This window comes from Wyeomyia smithii, chromosome 2 (assembly GCF_029784165.1).
Source record: "Wyeomyia smithii strain HCP4-BCI-WySm-NY-G18 chromosome 2, ASM2978416v1, whole genome shotgun sequence".
Taxonomy (NCBI): domain Eukaryota; kingdom Metazoa; phylum Arthropoda; class Insecta; order Diptera; family Culicidae; genus Wyeomyia; species Wyeomyia smithii.
In genome coordinates, this window is record NC_073695.1 from 80724467 (window position 1) to 80747980 (window position 23514).

The following is a 23514-nucleotide window of genomic DNA, read 5'->3' on the forward strand; positions in this document are numbered from 1 at the left end:
TGATGGTACAGCGTGCATTTATCACTGAAAAGAAATCGCACGTTAATCCCTGATGTTCTTTACATATGTCTGACTGTCAATAAACGAACCTAATCATTCTTTTATGTCGACGTGTTAACGTGTTTTGGCATTTGACGTGTGTAGCCATTGAAATCTGAGTGTAAAATGATTGATTTTTGTATGCATAACATGGCAAACCGAAGTGTAAAGGCCCAAGCACAATTGATACGTTTGCGTTGCGTTGACGTTAATTTGACAGAAAATGTATGGGCTAACTGTCAAATTGCCGCAAACGCAGCCGCAACGTATCAATTGTGTGACACTTGATTTTGTGCTGTGAACTGAAACGCAAGTGTATTCCACGTAGATATGAAATGTTCCATCTATTAGCACAGAAGTAAGTAGAATCCACTTGGCAGTAACGTGTCTATTTTTTACAGTGTAGCGTGTTAAACCTGAGAAACGTGTAAATCCTAATGAACCGAATGAAGGTATTGGATTCATTTCTTCTTATTTGACAGCTCTGCGGGCGAAATTAGATGATTCAGCCAGATGAAACACGGGCAACATGCTATCAATCTCCCACTACACTGTAAAAGAATTCTTTTCAGACTCAGGTCATAGGTACTTATTTACAGATTTCAACTAGTCAAAATTCTCAGGTCAAAATAATTTAATCCAAGCGCGTACAAAAGGTTAGACTAGTAACTTGTCTCATTTTAAAAACATGATTGAAGAGTTTACTCAACTTTTGCAATAGGGCTCTATATTTCAAGGATTTTGTTACATGAAGATATCCGTCATTCCAAACTTAACGAGACTCAGGATTCTAATTCGTACGAATCGATCTTTTTGTATGCTAGTCTAATACAGCCGTAATAATAATCCAATAGTGTGTGATATTAAAGGCGTTTAAAACAACATCATATTTGCGTTGCATTTGTTTTTATTAATTTGCTGCTTTTAAGTGAGCTTACTAAAACTTTACGAGGATTTAATATAGATTTTTACTCCAGGATAGACACTATGTCATATTATATAGTACCACACAATCGTAGTTGTTCTTGATTCATCGCTTTATCATTTTATAAGATCACATGCATTTAACAAGTAGTGTACTCGTTTTCGTTTCACTCCAGAAATTAATTAGTTTCGTTCAGTGTCCATTTTATATTTTCCTTTACTTCTTTTTACGAAAGAAAATAAGGTATCTTATCGTCAAAATTATGTTCAATTTTATTTCCAGATGTTTCTAGCGTCATCAAATAAATTATTTCATTCACAATTACTCCAGATAGATACTGTCATGAAAAGTACATTATCAATCACGCCAAATATCTTCATGTTCGTAGTTATCTATATTAAAATTAATTTAAAATATCATACACTAACTCACTATATATACACGCTAAAATGTACAATTGTAAATCGAATTTTGACTTTATGTTCGGTTAACTATAAGAATCACACCTTAATATCTTTCAGACAACCAAAAATAGCTTTTCGAAAAATAAAACAAATTCTGAGCTGAGCAAATGAGAATTTTTCTTCATACTCCAAAAAACTGATAAGATAAGCTGCATACTAAAAACGATGTTACGTCATGCCAATATGGAGACCATATGTCTAGCATGCATGTCCAGCAACTCAAGAGCCAGTTAGCTTGGAGTGCTGCGAGCAATGCGATTTGAAATCGTCCGTTAGCATCCAGTTGTTACTTCGCGCACATACTACGTGCGCTTCCTCACTACAACCATGATGCAAACAGCTTACCATCGCACCTTGTTGAGAACATAATCGACACTGGTGTCGACAACAGTTCCAGATAGCTGCTTCTAGACCTACTATTCTTGTGCCAATAATGTGTACCCCAGGAGCCCAAACTAGACAGTCTTCGTGCATCCAAACCTCGTAGGAATCATCGCCCGCCTTGATCATACCGTGGAACATATCTGACTGTACCGATGTAGTACTTAGTGGTTGTTGGGTTTCACCTGCGACGCGATTCACTGCCGACTGGTCGGAAATTTTCTTTTTCTTGGACTTTGGCTGGAAGGAGAATTACAAAAAATAACATTGTTAAATGTTTAACAATTTAAAATTATAAATTGTGGACCTAACAGGCACCAAAAGTAATTTTTTACAATTTTTATTAAGCTAGCGAAAACCTATTACTAACATACATACCTGAGACCCTGTGGCAGAAGGCTCCACCTTTGTCAGTAACTTTGAAGCTAGACTTTCTCTAGTTCGCTTCACACTGAAGTAGTCAACATCAGTTTGACTTTGCTCAAACTGACTGGACTTGGTACTGATGATATAGGGCCCAAATAGGTCTCCGAGTCTTGTCTTATGCGGACCAACCTTGCAGAATACGCACATCCAACTAGTGTCCGTAGTGTCCGCATCGTATTTGGTGCTTAACGTGCTTACGTGTAGTCCTCGAATCTTGCTCTTCTCGGAGTTGTTCATGCTGCTGGTGAATTTCTTAGTCTTGTTCTGGGCCCTCTCCATGTCATCTTCATTTGTCGGAGTATTAATTACTGTGTGGCTGCCGTCTGACTTGACGTGGATAAACGGTCCTTTATATTTGCCATTCAAGTCCGTCAGACTTTCATTGGGTTTCATTTTTACATTTTTGTTCACAGCATTCCCTGACGCATTTCCTTTCTTACCGTTTCCCTTGATCGGTAGTTTCTTTACAAACTTAGCACCGAAATTATTGGCTCTTTCTTCAGCAGCTGCAAAACTTGCTGCTTTAGAGTGGGCTGGTTTCTTTTTTAATACTTTTTTACGCTTATTGGGAGGAGCTCCCGTAGGTTTACTAGTACTAGCTCTTTTCGATGCAGGCGTTGGAACCTTTTTTTGCGTTGCACTGGTACTAGGCGATGCCTCTTTTTCGTCATCAATCGACGAGTTTGTTGCAGCTGTTTTTTCTAGGTCGTCAGGTTTTTCCGATAATTGAACGATAATATCAGTAGGCTCGCAAGGCGGCTTTTCGGGCGATGTGGCCCTCTTTGTTGCAACCAATGGCGATAGCTTAGAACACGATGGTAGAGTTTCCTCAATTCCGGCAAACATTTCTTCCAGTTTATTTTCAATCTGAAAGAAGTGAGATGAAATTCTTCTGAATCAAACTAATACACCTACGAATAAGTTAATCCAGACAAAAAGTATGTGTCCAAAGCATTTTTACCGGTTTTACGTGATGGTAATGTGACAAATATAACTAAATCGAAATACGATTGTTGGAAGATAGTTTTGTCAGAAAAAATTGGCGTTCACTTATAATAATAGGGCTAATCTTTACTGTAAAATGGTTGCGAATATTTCGATATATACACATTCCCTCGATACAAGTCTACGTAAGTTTTGAACGTTATATACACGGAGATATTCGCTGATAGCCATCGCGAAAGCCGATTTTATTAAGTCACATAGCATTAGGTGTGGTACACAAATTTCGTGAAACTAAAAATCTCGATTTATCCTCACATAAGTAACAATGATTCCCCCCTCTAAAAATTTTATTTTGAACAAATATCAGTTAAAGAACTCACCTCTTCGTAACTTTCATCTGCATTATTTTTGTGCGATTCCGTTTTCTTGCCAGAGGGTGCTGCTACTAAGGAACCCTCAGCAGGACTCAGTTCATTGGATGGACCATTTAGGCTGTTCCGAGCTTTGTTGTCGTCTTTCTGTTGTTCCTTAGCCGTGGGTTCTGCAAGGGGTAGATCGATCGTTGATTGAGCGGGAGTAGAATCCATTTCAGTGCTTGAAATCATCGCAGCGATTTTATCGATAGTTTCACAATCATCCGAAGTCGACTCACTATCCTTCCTAGCTGCAGCAGATTCAATTACGGCCGCGGCCGCAGATAACACACTGGAGATGGCTGAGCTTACGGCAGGGTTTGGTTTATTGGCTGCATCATCATGGAGATTACTATTGCTTTCATTCAAAGTATGCAGGTTAATTCGGGTGCTGTCGGACAGATCTGTAATGTGCGGACTATGACTACTATCACTGGCAAGTCCCTGGCTGAGACTGCTTATTCCCTCTAGTGCAAGGGTGGCAATGTCATTACGAACAGCAATATTAGGCCTCATTGGATCGATTCCATCGATTCGATCGCATTTATCAACGCTATTAGCACCTCCTCCAAGAAATTCATGCATCCGTTCCAGTTCGCTTGAATCCATTTTGTTAGTTCGGTCTGGCTTTCGTCGTCTGCGTGATTTGCTTGAGTTGGAATCAGCTGAATCTTCATTCGATGTGATGCTTTGATTCGGAGATGCACGATCACGATTGGCAACTCCCATGTGCTGTGCAGTGGCCGTGAGCTGTGGAGAGCTATCCTTGCTTCCTCTAACATCAACAGCTTCCGGGGTCGATGGCACTTGTCCAGAAATCAGCGAGAAGGATTTGTTCGTACTTGTGGTAACAGATGATTGTTCTGCCGTATTTATTACAGGTGAACTACGACGGTTTTCCTTGGGGCTTTCAAAGGGAGGAACAGCTACTCGCATCGGCGATTCTGGAAACAGGTACTGTGAAATTTATAGGTATAAGGAAAAAGGGTGAAAAGTACCATGTTTAGGCGATACTGCTCCTTGATTACTTTGCATTGCATGCATGAGAATATCTTTGACCAGATCGGAAGAGTCGGTGTTGGTTGAGATCTGAAAAAAGTTTTTATTAGTCAATTACTGAGTATTTATTATGCAGTATGAAACAGTTTATATTAGAGATGCACCGAATATTCGCCCGGCCGAATATTCGGGCCGAATATCAGCAAAAATTGGATTTTGCCGAATATTCGGCTCGCTGAATAGTAAGTTTATTATTCGGCCGAATAGGCCGAATAAGCCGAATAGTGGCCAACGATTATTAGAAAATAAACGATTATTAGAATATAGTGCAAAGTTTTATGAACGGAGGTAAATGAAAACTGAAGATGTAATTTGGGCTTAGAAAAGAATATATCTCATTAAAACGGAACACAAACCGCAATCTCCACACAACAGTTCGTGTCTTGTCTGGATGAGGTATATTTTTTCTGAGCCAAAGTCACATCCTCAGTTCTCGTTCATTTCTCACATTTTATACATTTGCATGCACTGCTTGCTTTGCAGAAGCACTTAAAATGTAGTTGTAACACAAACTTTTAAATTGTGTTAACCATAATCCCCAAAAACATTACTTTTATACGACAACTCAAATAAGAACAAAAGTAGGTGCGCCACGGATTAGCGTGCCTCATTCCATACGCGCAAAATTAATTATTTCTTGTGCAAAAGTTCGGACAATTTTCAATCATTTTCGTACATGAACAGTTGAATAGCGAAAGAAACAATTTAAATTTCAAACAATGACCATTTGGTTATTTTGTTATCATACGACCAACGTTGTGTTCAGCCGAATATACGGCCGAATATTCGTCTCACCGAATAATGGAGAAAAGGTTATTCGGTATTCGGCCGAAGGCCGAATAGTGCTATTCGGTGCATCTCTAATTTATATGTCAAAATTATTTCATGTTTGCAACTGTAGAAGCTTGTCAGTACTCACAATGTCCCGTCCATTTCGTCCGCTAGTTTCGTTATTAATTTGTTTGGCATCCTTGATATGCAATCCACCGGGGATCATCGCCGCAAATTCGCTTACTACTCCCATCGCAACAGTCGACAATGCTGCCCCACCACCGACGTGGCCAACCAGTGGCCTGTTGCTAATACTATTACTGCTACCAACACCACCGCCAACCATATTGTTGTTAGCTCCGCTACCGCTGCTGCTGTTGCTGCTCAACATGTTATAGTAGCCATTACCACCGGCACTACCAGACCCTAAACCTAGACTGTTGGTGCCACTGCTGCCAAGAAAACTGCAAGACGGAGGTATATTGCCAGTTCCGGTGCTGGTACCCATCATATTGTGCCCGGAACGATCCTTGAGAGCTGCAGTCGATTGTATTACGCTACCCATTTGGCTCGATGAGGGGGAACGATTGTGATTCCTGTGCATCGAAAGAAGAATTTATTTCAAAAATAGAAAGTTTAATTCTAGAGCTTACGTATTCATGTGATGCTGCTGTTGCTGTGGCCCATGACCGACAATCATTTTGGGATGAAAGTGATCATTCTGGTCTGGCATTGAAGGACCACCTAGGACTGGTGGAATGTTTTGTGGCAGTGATGCAGAATGGTGCTGCTGCTGCTGCTGGGAACTGGATGGTGGTCCTGACTGCAAACTGTTTCCTTTCGGAGACGGTGTGCTTCGAGATGCGGACGATAGAGACAGATCTACCGATCCTAATGGCACACCAGAGCCGCGCCCAAAACTCGGGAGCATGGGATTAATGTCCAAATTCTAAATAAACAATATTCATTGTTAAAAGAGCTATGGAAAATTACTGTTGTCTTTCGACTACTCACATTCTTGTGATTTGCAGTCATAAAACTGTACAGCTGATCCTGGTGAGTTGGTGGGGTATGCCATGTGAGGGGCGATCTAGCTAGAGATCGCTCGCTGGACATGTGCGCAAGTTGCGGTTGCCTGGGAATGTACGAGGGCACCTGCAAACACACAGATTATTGAGAATGATACGAATTTATTAGAAGGCATATTCTGGGCTTGAACTTGAGCTTGACCGATCGCACATTTCGTAGTTGTTGATCCTTCGTGATGGATCTGAGCTAGTGAAATTGCACAGAGAACCACAACAATTCAGTAGCTTCTGCTTCGAAGAGATTGATGACGGCACCAGCTACGTCCTTCCTAACGGTTGGGTTAGGGGAAGATGGAGGAAATATTACAACCGCTGTTGCCAGAGCAAGTTCAGTTATGCATCTCCAACGACTGTTACGGAAAGAAAAGGTACTTCTTTGCCACCGTGGTTAGTGGCGGATTTTTATACTTTAATCTGTCCCTCGATACTAATATAACACTACAGCTCTTCATTACCGAGCCGCGTTAGAAACTCTGTCAAGTATCGGCAATAAAAGTCTTATTAGAATGCATATTTTGGGCAAAACCAAAGGTAGTTTTAAAATTTTTAAAAGCATTCAGTCACGTGAACTCTAACATTATGCTCACGACACTTTAATCTGCATAAACATGCTAAGTGAGGACCTACAAAGCCTATACGCTACCCCAAGTAACTCTATTACCTGTGATATGCGCTAGACAAAATAGCGCACCGTTTTCTTGCACTAGTAAGGTGCAGGCTCTAACCCCGCTCCGCTAGTTTCAGAAGTATTACTTAGAAGATAGGAGGAGGCTATAGGTGAAATGATAGAGAAGGTATGAATGCTTAAAATAAAAAATGTAAATTTAGCATAAGTTTTCTTAACCAAGAGATCAAAACACAAATGTAACAAATAATATTGGTATTGATGCAATTAAAGTAAAAAAATTGGATTTTTAATTCGATAGATAAAATAATTAGTTCTAATAAGCTTTATACAAAAACTTTCCTTCGATCAGCTCCGAGAATTACTGCAGAGAAATTCGAAGTTAACATCGTACCACACTTGCGAAAATCACTAAGGTGGGATTTGAATGCTATAACCCAACCTCTCTGTTAAATTATTCAACTATATATGGAATTTTACGCTACAAATGTCACTGACAACAAAATGTCACTTTGTATGCAAATTTTCATTTATTACCTGTAGCGGATTCCATGTAGAATTCGGCTGACCTAGTCGTCCGTGCGGTGGATTGTGTCCGGACATTTTTCGGATGTGTATCCTATTCCGTAGCTAGGATGGTCATTCGGATGATTACAAAAGTGATCCGTCCATCTCCAAGCCAATTAGCAAAAAAAAGTCAATACAGATGATGTTTTACAACAAATGACAGTACGAGAGATGATATAAGATGTCGGTTTCTGTGAAAATGAGAGAAAAGCTCAATTAGTTTTAGTAGTGATTAGTACACATCCATACATGAAACCAAAGAATGCCAACCGGCTTTGCGATCAGTAAGATCCGTAAGATCTTTTTAGGCCATTTTTTTGATTGAGGGAAACTAAAACGAGCACGACTTACATTGCTTTTGCTACGTTCAACCCTCAACTTTATGGTGTTTCAAAATGTAAAACTCCCCAATAAGAATTCCATGGAGAAGATTCGTTGTGCGTCCTTCTGAATAGTTATATTTATACGAGAGACCTATTTTGTTAAAAGGAAGTTAAAAGAATTCAGCGTAAAGGAAGGTGGCGAGCCTGGGAATAAAACCCATGCCTAAGTCCTTTTTAACATAGAATGGCCTGATTTTACTAAGATTCGAACCCAAGACCGTCCGCTTGACAAAGCACACTCTGTAACCTTGTGGTTATGCCATTCCTGAATTTCATGACATTGAACACATAGTTTGGGTGTGCGCTGATCCCGTGGTGCCAGATCCTACCTTTCGGATTCTCTCAAATCCCGAGGAATACAACACTTTGTCCCAGTTCGTGATATCCTGGGTCAGAAAAACATGCCATTAATGCTGTCTACATATGAGCCGTTGCGGAGCAGAGTGGTCTATGTGCCATCGAGCAAATTTTTCAGGAGAAGCAATTTCCGAAAAATCTCTGAATAAAATTCTGTTCAACGGATTCTTTCAAAAAAAATGTTCTAATATACAGGTTATGAAGTGGTTTAACATTAGAATACATAAAAATAATAGTTTCTTTGCTATATAAGTGATTTTGTCTCACCAATGTACATAGACCACTGATAAGTGATTCCTATGTAAAATCGTCTGCTAAACACATTGGCGTGGTCAAAATCAAAATCGAAGGGCGGTATTTTGAGGAAATTGCAAATTAAGTTTTGAATCGAAATAAATGCAATGTTGGCAACACTGCAGAAAAAAAAGATCACATAGTTCGATTCTACATCTAAAACCCTTCAAAATGATATGTCAATATCACCTGTAGCTCTTCAGGGTCCCGAGATATTCACAAAATAAAAAAGGTGTTTTGCTAAATTCGCAAAAAGTGGAGGCAGTCCCATTGGCCGACGGGTCCACCAATCGGTACAACACTTTGTTCTTATAAGTTCCGACTCGAAATACATCGACTCACAAGTTTTAGTCGAAATCGGAGATGGTCGATGCATTTCCTCGGACACTTGACATGGAATGACCCATATAGCTTTAGCTCGAAGTCAGCAGTGAGCATAAAAGTACAGGCACTTTATAGAATACCCTGTTTTTTTTTTCATTCCATAGTAAACAAAGATTACAAAAGAAAACAGAAAGAACAGGGCACAGCAGCATAAAACGAATAAAAATTGACGACAGAAGAGAAGAAGACGAGAAACTATCGAATAAAGCATTAAATTTAAAAAATCATTTAAAAAAATAAAACCGTTGTTTGAACTTCGTTAGATAAGCTCTCGTCATTCTTATAAAACTTTTTATTTTTGTTCTGTACGACAGAAACTTTCACTTGAACTCCGCAAGTGTTGGTGCACGTTTAACATGTCTTGGCATCGAATTGAAAAAAATTAAAAGTTGTCAAAGTCAGCGTTGAACTTTGGGTTATGATCAATAATCACGCCAAGATATTTAATCACCCGAACGCGACCAATTGCCTCACTACCAATAAAAACAGACACATCATTATTTACAACGTTGCGCGAGAAAATCGTAAGTTTAATTTTATCAATATTCAACTTCAATCGCTTATACTTCAACCATCAGCCTAGAGAATGCATATCTTTGTTCGTGTGTTAAACGGGTTTCTACATTCTTAGCTGCACTAAGTTACGGTTTCATCGGCAAAAAGATTTATATCACAAAAACGAAAAACTCGTCGCATGTCATTTCTATACATAATAAACAAAAGAAGCCCTTTTACACATCCCTGTGGAACTCCAAGATAATTCTCCACGGGACTAGATACAGGATCATCAAAAACAGTCCGTTGAGTTCTGTCAGACAGATAGCTTTCAAACCATCTGAGTGCAGTACTCGAAATTCCAAAGCGCTTGATTGTGTTCAACAATAAGTGCCTAGAAATTGTTTCAAAGGCGCGTTTTAGATCCAAATAAATAGCAAATATTGTGTATTGCGGTTTCACACGAGTGGCCTTCCCGGTAGCCAGATTGAACCGGAATCAGCAACGAGTTACTATTCAAATATTCTAGGAGCACAACTACCTAGTTCTAATATCTTTTCTTATGTGTGTAGCATGGACGAGACTCTTCGGCTGTAATCGCTCCAGCAACCTTTTGAATCTTAACAACCAACAATTTATTTCACACTAAAGGCACGCGCCCAGTTTGCAATGATTCATTAATGAGGTCCACCAAAGTGACATTGAAGCAATCTTGAACAACTCTAGCATTTAGATTGTCTGCTCCAACCGTTTTACCTAACGAAGAACGAATATTCCTAAATTCATCTAACGTAATTTGGTGAAAATCATCAAATGTACAACTACTGTGTACAACTGTAAATGTACAACTACTCAAATGTACTACTAAAGTTCTGCTCCGCTGGGAAATGCGCGTATATTCATCAACGCTTTGATTTAAATGATTCAAATTTGCATCATTGGCGAGATGATTCGGCAAGTTAATATTAAAGTCAACAGCCAATATGTTCAATTTACTAAAATAAAAAAATTCTTCAAGCCAATTTTCCAACATTTCAAGGAAACGCTGGTCACTAGTATTAGGAGAATGACATAAAACACCAAAACTATTTAACTTCATGCCACGAACTGCTGTGATGCCCAAGAACCAGTTACCATCCTTAGCTTCGTTTCGGCAAAGCTCGAATTGAACTGATTCTTAAATGCCAAACAATTGATAATCGAGGTACGCATCATCTTCGATGTTTTTCATTTAAATTTATGGTCTTGAATATCACTAAGAATTTGGTTTTGTGTTCCATTTTTTTTTTTGTTTTTGTAAAAACAAATCTCAAGATTGCCGAGTCAGAAACCAACATGCTTATGTAATTAAAAAGATTCTTGAATTTTGAATAAAATAACAGTACATTGATAGGTGGATTCGATAGCAATTTCAACTTTTATTTTACCTTTAGCAGCAGTAGTAGGCATTACCTTAGTGAAAAGTCACTCAGAGATATATTAAACTTGTAGTTAAAATATATTACAAAATAATGCTTATGTACGTAGGTATTTTTCAAGGGCAAAGATTGTTCTTCGTTGACATTCTCTAGGAATCGTCGAAGGCATCGGACGCCTTAAGAGCTCTTATTTAACGAACTGCGGTCAGAATAAGTCGACTTACTCAGAGTAAGCTACCAATATAATTCGTATTATGTTTAATTTCAATCGTATACACCCCCGGTTTTTACACCTAACATAACATGAACTAGAAAAATGAAGTGATGCACTTATACGGCAACATAATAGTAATATGTGGCATTATCATCTGTATCTCGTCAAAACAGATATTAATGTTTTTCATCTGACAATAATTATGTTGTGGGCATTTTCTCAACTGTTCACAGAAGCATTAGCGATTAATTATGTGGTAACAACTGTCATTTTTCTTCTTCCTTTTATCCCATATACCTCTGCAAAATATTTAAAATATGAGTTACTGCTGAACAGATGCGTTAGACATGACATGATATGACATACAATTATAACAATACCAATGATTTTTTACTGAAAACCATCACTTTTATTGCTTTCAATTATTCATCGATTAAAACAGCACATTCCACTTACCAAGTTAGACAAATGATATGATTCCTTATTATTGAAAAGTAGCTGCAAACATGTTGCTTTCCTCGGAGTAATATTTGAACAATTTTAATCACTGATTTACAAAGACCAATAATCGTATTCTTTGTATCTCTTCATAGTACACACATTAATGACAAGCTAGATTTAAATGATATCGTGGCGTTGTCATGATTGGATGACAGCAAGAATGTTCCATGTAAAAAAATAACTTCAAATCCGCTCACGCTCAAGTTAGAGGGTTTGGGTTGGATGTCGGATTTTCAAATGCACAAAACCAGGTAACGCAGCTTTTCTCATGAAACGCCGGTATGTTCTATTTTTGTTGGATCACTTTCACCGTAGATATTAAGACCATAATCAAAGCACAAAAATCAATCTACCATTTATGGTGTAAAGAATAAAAACTACACACATTTTGCTTCTCAGGCAAGACTTTGGATCGGGGGTGCAGAACGAAAACACTGCCAGGTTGGGCAATATATTTTGCGAACCTGTAACCACCAAAGATGCTATCCTCACTGAATTTCCGAAAAATGCGACCGTTTTAAACTATTTTTTCGATTATCAAGTCACACCATCAGATAAAAACGCATGCGGTTCTCTTTTCAATTTTTAAGTAGTTATAATCCGCAAAAAATAGTTATAAGGTGCTTTGCACTCTGTTTTTTGACGGCAGTCGCGACGAATAAACTGTAGATTCTTTCGTCTCTTCTTTTGTTCAATATGGCGTTCCCGTTTTTACCGCAACGCAACACGCACACGCATATCTCGAGTTACCACTACACTCGCGCTTGCATACCCAGAACGCTCTTAATTTGCGGTGAGCTGTCAAAACTTTGCGTGAATACAACTTCGACAGACACCAAGTGTTGCAATTTATAGACTTTCTATTTTAAAGATTGAAATTTTTCACTAAATGTAGGTATCTGTTGGTGTATTCTACTTACTTAGAAAAGTGTAATTTTACAAACCTGATAAACACCTCAAATACAGTTTGTTTTTGGTTACAGAACTGTTATTTATCAAGGCAGTTGCTCTTTAATCGACCGAAGATAAAGTCCATTTCTGTCACCGTTGTCTCTAAAGTTCTCAATCAATCACTAACACTCATTCAGTGATTGAGCCTACCTGAAATCTGGAATGAGCATTTTCGCATTTCGAAAAAAGATTTCGAAATGTCAACCTAAGGGAACCTTCACTGACGACGCTACATTGGTACGTCTACTGAAACAAGTCGACATATATTCTCTATTAAATTTGTCCAATGAATTTACCGTACCAGAAGATCTCTTAATTTTATATGATTCCATTAGAAATCCATTTGTAAATTAAATGTGATACAAAAATTTTAACGAAACGCACAATGAAATAATAATTATCGGATTTTCACATCCATTTTATTTGAAATTCATTTACGTGTAACATGTGTGGTAAAATTTAAATTTACAGGCAATATTGCGGAATACATTTCATAAAGTAAATATATAAAATCGTCATGTATCGAAACCAACATATAAATCTTATTGATAAATCCAATAAAAAACACACGTCGCCGTGACTTTGGACTTTTTGTCAGTTTAACTTGTGAAGTTTTGTTTTGACTTTTGAATTTGGCATCGAATAATCCAGATTGTTATACAAAATGGCTACATCACGAAAAGACGGCGTCTTATTGAGCGATTGGATGGTTATTTCCTTATCTCCAATGGTAAGTTATTTTTCTATACTTCATTTGAGTTTAAACTTACATAGGTTTTCACAACTATAGATCACACCGGAGAAACTGGCATTATCAAATCGTGACATCGGGCAAACAACAATAGACCATTGGAACTCGGATCAAGTGGCCAACGTAGAACCGGTAATTTCTTTTTTATTAATCATTTGTCAGGAAGTTGGTAGTGAAATTTCTCGAAAAACCTGCATTATTCCGATTAGAGATATACATTAAAATAAATATTTTTTTTCTAATAAATTCTTGTATCATTCATAAACAAACATTTCGATTTGTTTTCATGAACATATCATATGAAAGAAACAGTCCCTTTAGTGAAGTTATTTCTATAGGATAATAACAAGGAATGCATGAGATTTTCCTATAAAATTGTTATTGTATGTCAAGATATAAATTATGGCATTTACAATGAGTTTAATCGGTTATATGTTCGTTAGTTTTTAAATGATTTGCCTATCTATTTAAAAGCTTGGTAGTAATGTAAGGATCGTCTGATATCCTATGAAGAATGCATGACACATTTTCGATCACATCGTTTTGATTGGAAGTTCTAATAGTGCAAATTTATAACACTCACATATAATCTGAATATGTGAGATTATTTCAGTGTCTGAAGTGCTTAATGCCTTGTTCAGACTACGCCGGATATCACCTGATATCGCCAGATGATATCGGATATCACAGCTAGCTGGCATTCCGCCATGTTTTGAGGACTAACATCTCAGCGTGTGTGAAAACGAGATAGCATATCACCGCCACTTTTCATACGCATAACATAGCATCTGAGCGTTCACATTGGAGTGAGCTGATATGATTTAACATTTGCTTTGGTGATTGAAAAGAGAAGAAAACAAAATCAGGTCAAAGCAAAAACAAGAGCAATGGGATTAGGATAGAGATGTCAGTGAGTTGGCTCGCACCAACGCGAACTCTCATATGCAATTGTCAACATGTGCGGGATGAAAATAGCAAACATATTTCCTTCCTTTTTTCTCGCATGCAACGCGAAATGCGAAATTTGTAGGGTTGCGTCAAATGTCTGTTGGCCGTGTTGCCAACTGCTTGAAATGTGGTTATTATTGGTTTTCGAACATGATATCCACGATAGCATGTAGCCGAGGTGATATCCGTTGACAGCTCGATTGTATGGGATATCAGCTAATATGGATGGTAATATGGCCTCGATAGCACGAATCGCCTGATATCAGGTGATATGCGGTGTAGTGTGAACGGGGAATTAATCGAACAGGATAGTTTTGACGACGTTAGCCTAGAAAACTGAGTTAATAAAAATTGAGTTATTGTTCTATTTCTACATAACATCTAGACTCTGGTAAATCGCAATATCGTTCCTTCATTCCTGGGAAGATTTGCACTGACTCAGTGAATAAGGAAATTCGCTATCGATTTTTTTCAGCCATAATATGTGTTCGGTGTAAACTGCAACAACCCTTTGGAAACTCTTTCAAAATTTTACGTAGTATTCATACAAGCCATCGAAAGAACCGCGAATACACGATTGTAACACGAGTGATCGAAATATTAATGACTTCGATAGTGTCTATACTGGTACATATCTGATCCAAGTTGAAGCGTAAATATTTCTTTTAAATTATGTCATTAATCCAGAAACGCGGTGCTTTGGTGGTTTTCGAAGGTTGCGATCGTGCCGGTAAAACCACGCAATGCAAAAGGATAGGTAAGGTCAGCGGTAATTTTTACTATATAGCACTTAAATGTTCATCATCCTCAGTTGAATATCTCATGAGTACCGGGCACAAGGCTAAATTCATGAACTTTCCTGACCGATCAACTCAATGTGGCGCGTTAATCAATGGTTACCTTACACGAAAGGATGATTTCACTGATGAAGGCATTCATTTGTTGTTCACACTCAATCGTTGGGAAGCCAAAAAGCAAATGGAACAACTACTCCGAGAAGGCACGACTCTCATTGTCGACCGATATTCTTATTCCGGTGTTGCCTTCAGTGCTGCTAAAGGATTAAACATCGATTGGTGTAAAGCGCCTGAGACGGGCCTACTTAAACCGGATCTTGTAGTTTTACTAACACTTACCGCAGAAGCAATGTCCAAACGGGGAGGATTTGGGAATGAGCGATATGAAGAACCCGAAATGCAGAAGAAAGTTATGGATCAATACTGTGTATTAAAAGATGAAAGTTACTGGAAGGTAGTTGACGCGGACAAAAGCACAGAGCAGCTAACTACCGAATTGAATCAGCTAGTCCTTGAAACGATCATATCCAGCGAGAACAAACCACTGAAATGTTTATGGTAAAGAAAATTACGGCAACAAAACTAAGTTATTGTGTCAATTTTGTTATGAGCTTAATATATTGCTTAGTGAACAAACATTTTTCTTTTATTTTAAGAAGCACCTCTTCGGTTTAGAATCTCAGCGGCTGAATTCCGAGAACACGTTTCTTTGAAGAGGAGAACATTTCTTCATTGAAATGTGTGCTCGGAGTTCGGCCGCAGGTCCAGAGATATCACTATCAGTTTGTGCACAATGACTGTAACAATTTCATTCGCACGGGCACAATGGTTCGGCGGGTTCACTTCGAATTTTCATCATCAAATTCAATATTAGCAATAAATAGATTATTTAAAAACTAATGAGTCACCGCCAACTTTATCTGCCCGCAATATGTGAATCCAGGCTTAGCATTGTTTGGCTCAAGTGCCAATATATTAGGAAATCGCGAGTTATTCGCACCAGTTAATCGTTTACTATTTTGGTGAATCAATTTAATTTGATTATTCAGTTTGAGTTTCCCTATCACTCAAAAACGGTTCAAGATATCGACCTCATTTCAAGCACGTTTTTCGTTATAGGCCAAAAATAATCGTAGGCCCCTATTAAGAAAGCCAAGGCGAGCGACAATTTTGGTATTGCAGATGGCGAGTCGGCTGAATTTTGGAATAATGCTCGTCTGTCACTCAACTATCACCAGCCAAGTTTCACTCGCGTTCCCTAATAAAAACTTTGGCTCGCCTCGTCTTCTGTAAGAGTGGCCATATATTTGTTTTCAAAAAGAACATCAATTTTGAGTGTAAAAACTGAAAATTTCAAATACACTAAGGTCGCTTTTTACGCGGTTTTTTACGCGTTTTTTTTACGCGCCTTTTTTTCCGCGGATTCCGGAATTTACGCGTTTTTTTTACGCGGATTCCGGAATTTACGCGTTTTTTTTTACGCGGATTCCGGAATTTACGCGGTTTTTTTACGCGGATTCCGGAATTTGCGCGGTTTTTTTTACGCGGATTCCGGAATTTACGCGGTATTTTTTTTGCCCGGATTTCGGTCCCCCTTCACTCGGAATGCAAAATTAACGATGGTTTTTTTTACGCGGATTCCGGAGTTCACGCGTTTTTTTACGCGGATTCCAGAATTTACGCGTTTTTTTTTACGCGGATTCCGGAATTTACGCGTTTTTTTACGCGGATTCCGGAATTTACGCGGTTTCTTTTACGCGGCACGTATCCCCCGCGTAAAAAGAGACTTTAGTGTATTGCCTTTCACGCTTCAAAAAAAGATGTATAATTGTACACTCAAAATATTTTCCTCAGTTCCTCAGACGTCTCTTTCGATCTGGTCGAGCCATCGCGCACGCTGCGACCCTAGTCCACAGGCACAGAACAGATATGCAATTTTTGCTTCAATGACCAGGCAAAAAAGTGATCTAGAATAGTTGAATCTATCAAAATCAAGTTAAGACAGGACCGCATTCAAGAGATTGTTAAAGCGGAAATTCAGTAACAATTCACAATCAACGTCAATAGAACAAATTGAACTAAAAACCTTTCAACCATTCAAACATTGTTTAACAAATTTTCTTGGATCGTACACCTCGCGACTGTTGAAACTATTTTAATCTGTTAGTTGATTTACTTGAATATTTTCGTTGGACTTGGAAACTAAATTTTTTGACCAACCATTGCAAGTAATGCATATCAGACGCGCTATGCACAGCCGTGCTTATGACATTAGGTACAATGTAAAAAAATGAATGTCGTTAGTCAAGTTCAGTTTTCAACTTGGGCAACAATGAAATTTATTAAAAATATATCTACACAAAAACCGTTGCACGTATGCGGGTGGTACTGTACGATTATCATGAAAAGGCACCCTCGCTATACCAGTACAAGGGAGAACAAAGGATTCTCTCGGCGAAAAAGTGGCGAGAGCTCATACAGTCCTTTTGTTGAATGAATGGAATATAAGCGTAATAAAATTTCGAGTGTAAAATGCGTTCTCTCCACCGCTAGATATCGATACTTAAAATAAAGAGATTTTGGCTCACAACATTCTCTTCGCTTATCTTTTCCTCTGAGTATTGCTACTAAAGCCTGTAGTACACTCTTTGTCTAATGGTCAAATATTTTACCTTCTGACATAATGGTCAAATTTATTTGACATCATGGTTGTTGTTTGCCCGTGTTTGCTCCATGTTAAAATCGGAGAGTGACAAATAATTATCTTTGACCAAATTTTTATCTGTCAAAAAGAGACAAATATTTGACGCTCGGTCAAAGAGTGTACTACTGGCCTAAAAGACACTAATGTCGTTTTCGTTTTTGCGGTGTAGCTACCCCGCGGACTACACTTTGTCCTATTGCTGTTTTTTTTTAATTTTCCGGACTACCCTATATCAGAGTCAATGTTTATAATAAGAGTCCCGCAAAGATGAAACCAAAGGAACCAAATCAGTGTCAAACGAGGGTACCAATCGAGCAATGTAAATAAACAAGGTGATAATGTTTTTTCGAAGTTTTACTTACACATCTTAATCCAACGTTAAACCTGTACACTGGTTCACTTAAATTTAACAAAACGTCACCGGGTGTAATCTTTCAAAACTGTGTACCTTGTGAAGAATTTCAAAAAATGATATTCGCTTATGCATGGTGAAAAACAGAACTGTACAGTTCTTGGCAACAAACGGTACAAAAACTGTGTTGCCGAAACGATAGATTTTCTCTTCGCGCGACTCTATACACATAGACTCTGCCCTTTATCTGTCCCGGACAGTCCGCGAAAGAAACAGAGTGCAGTTTTGAAGACACCAACAAATTCACACATATGTGTCAAAATAAAAAAAATAAAAAAAACCAGGAGGGTTGTGTGCAAAGCCACGACCGCAATTTGAAGTAGAATACTTTTACACAGCTCTACATACGGCTATACATTAACCTACGGCCGGGCGAATCGGTTCGCGCCGCTTTTCGTGTTTAGCCTGGCAGAGGCCTAATGCACACGGCCAACACAATAGAAAGGTGTTTCCACATTGAAAATTAGACACGGCTTCACTGAAGTAAGTGTTGGCAATTGCATTTACCGCTAATACCGCCGCTATCGTACGAAAGCGCGTCGTTTCATGTGGGGAATAATATCAACAACGCAAAATTGACGCGCGTCTTACTAAGCACACCCGAACTGTTTCGCCTTATAACATCGGCCTCAGGGAAAAGTACCGGCTGCACCTACCGCTGAGGCTGTTACCATACTGCTACTGGTACCCAAAGCTATTAATCTTCAAATTAAGTGTTTTATTTGTCCTCAAAAGAACAATTGTTTAATTCCATATCGGATATAATGCAATCGCATCTCTGTAATATTACCGACAGTAATGTTAAGCGTTGTTTGACCAATAAATAGTTAATGGGTTCAATGATGGCAATTTTGGTCACGGGTTACTTTAAAACACGTTTTACATAACGCTTTGACATAATAAAACGTGTTTTAAAGTAACCCGTGACCGAAATTGCCATCATTAAACCCACCGACAGTAATATTCTTCTGAACAAAATGATCCAACTTTTCCATTAGAGGAAGTGCCGGCTGATGTACGGTAAAAATCTCGCCCGATCGCTCGCGTTGGCGTTCAGCCTGGCAGAGGCCTGAGACGTGGTGACCAACCACAGGGCAAGTGATATGTTTAATTTGAAGGCAGCCACAGGCGCAATCCGCTGCTATCCTCTGTTACTGCTGCGTGCTGATATCTGCTGCTACTGCCATCAACGTTGTGGACGGTCCATCCAGCTCACCTTCCGTTTAAGGAATGTAGCTAGTTTTGCCAGAAACACTTTTATAGCCGAAGGGTGCTACGAAATAGGCCACGCCTTTCTGTTCAGTTTTACCGTTTTCTAATGTTCTTCAGACGAATTATTCCACAATTCGCATTTGATTTTTGTATCCAGCGAATAAACACTGATGGTGCTCTCACACAGGCAACGGTTCTAACTCGTATGTTATTGCGGTTTGAAACATCAAGCGATTTCGTTTGCTCGCTGTTGCGTGTTGCATCATGTTGCAACTTGGCAGCTGGGAGACGACGAAATTATGTTTATGCTGATTGATTAAATCGACTTCATATTAGCTCTGCATAGTCGAACTAACTGCTTTTGTGAATGCGTTCTAACAGGGCAGTTTGTTATTTAAAGTCGGTTATGCTGATCGCAGCCTTTGCGCTGCCCCTACAGTGGGGGATTTACTAAATAAAGTGAAAATTAGACAACTACAACAGAATTGGATTGCATGCCGCACAGAATGTCTGCTTGTGTTGATGCCAGAAAATTAATAACCTTCAATTATTTGTTTATTTACCTTGAGAAAGGCATTTTGCGGTTAAAAATCGGTTGCTGATCGCAACCTTTGAGCTGTCCTAACAGTGGGGGAATTAAGATACACGGACAACATGCACTGTGGAAGCTATTTCACTTTCAGTGAATTAGACGGGCGCGACAGATTTAAGTTGCTAGGATCCTATACAGAATGCTTGCTTGCATTGTCAAAAAATTATTAACTTTCAATGACTTGTTTATTTACTTTGAAAAAGGCATTTTGATGTTCAAAATTGGATTTCCTGATGGCAATCTTCATGCTGCCCCAACACGAGGGGAATAATGGCAGTCTGGCGACACACGCTGAGAAGAACCGCGCATGCTCCTGAGACGTGGTGACCAACCACAGGGTGCTGCTGCTAAGGAAAGACGACTGCTGCTGCCGCTGTCTAGAACTATTATGAGCGGCTTCGGCTGAAACAGGCTCTTATATAGGCCAAATAGCATGTTTTCAATTGCAAGGTATATGATTCTGTCGACCGTGCTTGGGAAGCAATCATATAACGACCAATCAGAGGTCGAATTTTTCGTTTTGGCAAGGCTTGACTATTTTCAATAGTACAGTAGTGTGAATAATAAAATTACAGTTATCTTCTTTTGGGAAGAATCTTAAAAGATTTTCCAATCTATTGCTGCAAGAACGAAGGAAATCCATCGAATACTAACTGATTTATTAGCATTTGAAATTAGACATATTTTTCACTTTTTTTGGTTTTAGATTTCCATTTCACATCCCTATGTAGCCTAACTTCCTGAGAGAAGTATTCTACTTCAAAATGTGTCAAAAGCGGTTTGCTTTGATAATCGTTCTTCGCGTGTCAAAACTTCAGGTTGGATTTTCTTTATTTTATTTTGTTATTTTGTCATTTTCAGTAAATTGGCAAATTTTTCGTACAGTAGCACAAACGCGACATTAAAACAGTGGATAAAATGACCAAAACAAAAGTGACAGCTACCTCTGGTATTACGCACACCATTGCAACTGCTCAGAAAGTGTTTTTTTCAGCTGTAAATTGTAGTCCGGGACGGTATAGAGATAAGTAACTTTTCACCTACGCACACTAGGAAACGTGTAAAGTTGCTTTTGTTTCCTCCAAACTGTAAATCATCGCATCGCGTTGCTTCGACTTTTATCACTTTTTAACATTTTTGGTCGATTATGTTCGGCAGCTTCTTCCGATTTCTGATCACGAATGAAAAAAATCATTCAGAAACAAGTTTAAAACATATAATGAGTGTTCAACTGAATATTTGTCCAGCTGCTAAAAACATAGCATTGCAAACAAAACAGCTATTTGTAAATATTTTCCTCAACTAGTGGCACTAATACATTCTTACGTAAAAAGGCCTATAGAGATAAGTGACTTTTCACCTACGCACACTAGTAAACGTGTAAACCCGTGTAAAGCTGCTTTTGTTTCTTCTAACCTGTAAATCATCGCATCTCGTTGCTTCGACTTTTTCATCATTTTTGGTCGATTATATTTAGCAGCTTCTTCCGATTTCTGATCACGAATGAGAAAATTTCTTCAGAAACAAGTTTAAAACATATAATGAGTGTTCAACTGAATTTTTTTCCAGCTGCTAAAAACATAGCATTGCAAACAAAACAGCTATTTATAAATATTTTCCCAAACTAGTGGCACTTACACATTCGTACGTAAAAAGGTCTAGTTTCTTTTACCGAGCTCAGTTATCTTTTTAACGAGTTCTCAACAGCTGAGCCATCAGCAATCTGTTCAGCAATTTATTTGCTTGACGAGTGCTCGGTAATTTTTCATTCTCGCTGAAACGTCAAACATAGAAGATAGCTTAGTAAAAAATTACGAAGCGTTCATCAAAAATTGCTGCATGCGTCGGTATCAGGGGCCTGAAGACAAGTGATTTTATCGTAACACAATATGGCGTCGTTTGTTTACATTAATTAGGGGAGATTGACCCTCTATTGTGGTGTTGGAAATTCTAGAATATTATTTAATTGAATTAACCTCAAATTGAGATTTGGATACCGTAATAAAATAATTATCACCGGTATTCGAACCGGTGATGTCTTCGTCGTCGCGCACATCCATCTCGGTGATGCCTGCTATCATCAAACTCGGAACTGCACTTGGCAATAACTTACGCTTACCGTTCACTAAATAAAAATCTTGTTCGCAGAAGTGGCAAGAACAAATCCTTGCGCTTGTTTTGCTCCCAGCAGCAGGCAGATTTGACAGTCCGGAAATGAAGAGAATTCGACACCAACGACGCTTTCTTATGTGATCAGTTCAAAATCTTAAATGTTAGTCTATTAGTAAGGCTTACATGTGATTCAAGCTGTACTATTCACCTGTGCGTTGAAACTCGATCTTTACTCCATGCAAAATGCACACACAGGACGGAATAATGCACTTCGTCTTTCACAACATCACACGATAAGCGTTACAGTAACGGTATATTCGATAAAAAATCGCAACAAAATTAGCGAAAGAGCCCGAAACATAAATAAACAAACTCGGAAATATGAAAATGTAACCACGGTTACCAGTCTCCCCTACTCGTGATTGCGCGTGAAAAGAAACGTCAAGGAACCATTGGTTGGTGCAGCATGGCGGCGGTTCTTGTTACGCTCGCTTTATATGTAATATGACAGCCACTTCTAGCCCCTGGTCGGTATTTACAAAGCTGACTATTCGTCACGAATTACCGAGCGTTCTGTAAATTTACAAAGCTGACGATTCGTCACAAATTACCGAGCATTCTGTAAACGTGAAGTTTTTTCATGGTTATGAGAGAAATATGAACCATTGTGAAAGTTGGTATTGCAACTGTTGAATAATTTTATAAAGGAATTTCGGATTGTTTTATTATTATTTATTTGTCCAGTAGTGTAAAGGTTGACCTTTTAATTTTGACTACTTCCGGTTTAACATTCGTCTCTCAATCATTTTTGTGTTAAGTAATTGATTAATCTAACCTAACCTAATCTCTCTAAGCGTGGTTCCAGAAATTCAAACAGTCTCTCTTGAACATTACCTCCGATTCAGAACTTTTTACTCTGGCTGGCAACATATTCCAGCTAACGACTCCTCTAACGAACAAGGAATTTCTATAGATTGAAGAACTATTTGATGGTACAACTAAGTTTTGAAGACGTCGACCGCGTGATGGAATCAATTTTCTGTGAAGTGATGACGGCATACAAGTTGTCATGAGCTTTTTTATAAAAACACAGGAACGTTACGCATATAATTTTCGAAGTGGGCATCCAATAAGATTTGAGTGCAAATGACTTACACGGGAGTAGTGATTCAGCCCATAAACAAATCTCACGCAACAGTTCAGGGCAACACTTAGTTTACACAGTTCACCGGCACCTGGATCGATGTGAACCACATCTCCGAATAGAAAATGAGGAAGAATCAAAC

The 23514-nt window shown here is 38.6% G+C and overlaps 2 protein-coding genes and 1 long non-coding RNA gene across 7 annotated transcripts; 2 read left to right on the top strand and 1 right to left on the bottom strand.

Moving 5' to 3' along the window:
• Positions 1–934: 934 nt before the first annotated feature.
• LOC129723476 (uncharacterized protein CG5098) lies at positions 935–12816 on the bottom strand. 2 transcript variants are annotated; one of them, XM_055677715.1, is made up of 9 exons: positions 12694–12816; positions 7674–7894; positions 6438–6578; positions 6077–6372; positions 5572–6019; positions 4592–4682; positions 3561–4537; positions 2188–3102; positions 935–2049 (listed from the first exon to the last, which is right to left on the bottom strand). In XM_055677715.1, exons 2-9 carry the CDS (start codon positions 7737–7739, stop codon positions 1648–1650), a joined length of 3336 nt encoding a protein of 1111 aa, XP_055533690.1. In that variant the 5' UTR covers positions 7740–7894; positions 12694–12816; the 3' UTR covers positions 935–1647. The 2 variants fall into 2 exon arrangements, with proteins under 2 accessions (XP_055533690.1, XP_055533689.1); XM_055677714.1 differs by lacking the exon at positions 12694–12816 and adding an exon at positions 11705–11846.
• Positions 12521–13662, top strand: LOC129723477 (uncharacterized). 3 transcript variants are annotated; one of them, XR_008727764.1, is made up of 4 exons: positions 12569–12640; positions 12716–12937; positions 13172–13430; positions 13491–13662. It is a non-coding gene; the product is annotated as an uncharacterized LOC129723477 (long non-coding RNA). The 3 variants fall into 3 exon arrangements; XR_008727763.1 differs by having other exon boundaries at positions 12521–12640; positions 12733–13430; XR_008727762.1 differs by having other exon boundaries at positions 12716–13430.
• Positions 13663–14942: 1280 nt separating this feature from the next.
• LOC129723291 (uncharacterized) lies at positions 14943–16096 on the top strand. Of its 2 annotated transcripts, XM_055677418.1 has the most exons (3): positions 14943–15026; positions 15087–15156; positions 15211–16096. In XM_055677418.1, the coding sequence occupies exons 1-3, from the start codon at positions 15003–15005 to the stop codon at positions 15756–15758; spliced, it is 642 nt and encodes a 213-aa protein (XP_055533393.1). In that variant the 5' UTR covers positions 14943–15002; the 3' UTR covers positions 15759–16096. The 2 variants fall into 2 exon arrangements, with proteins under 2 accessions (XP_055533393.1, XP_055533395.1); XM_055677420.1 differs by having other exon boundaries at positions 14957–15156.
• Positions 16097–23514: the final 7418 nt, after the last annotated feature.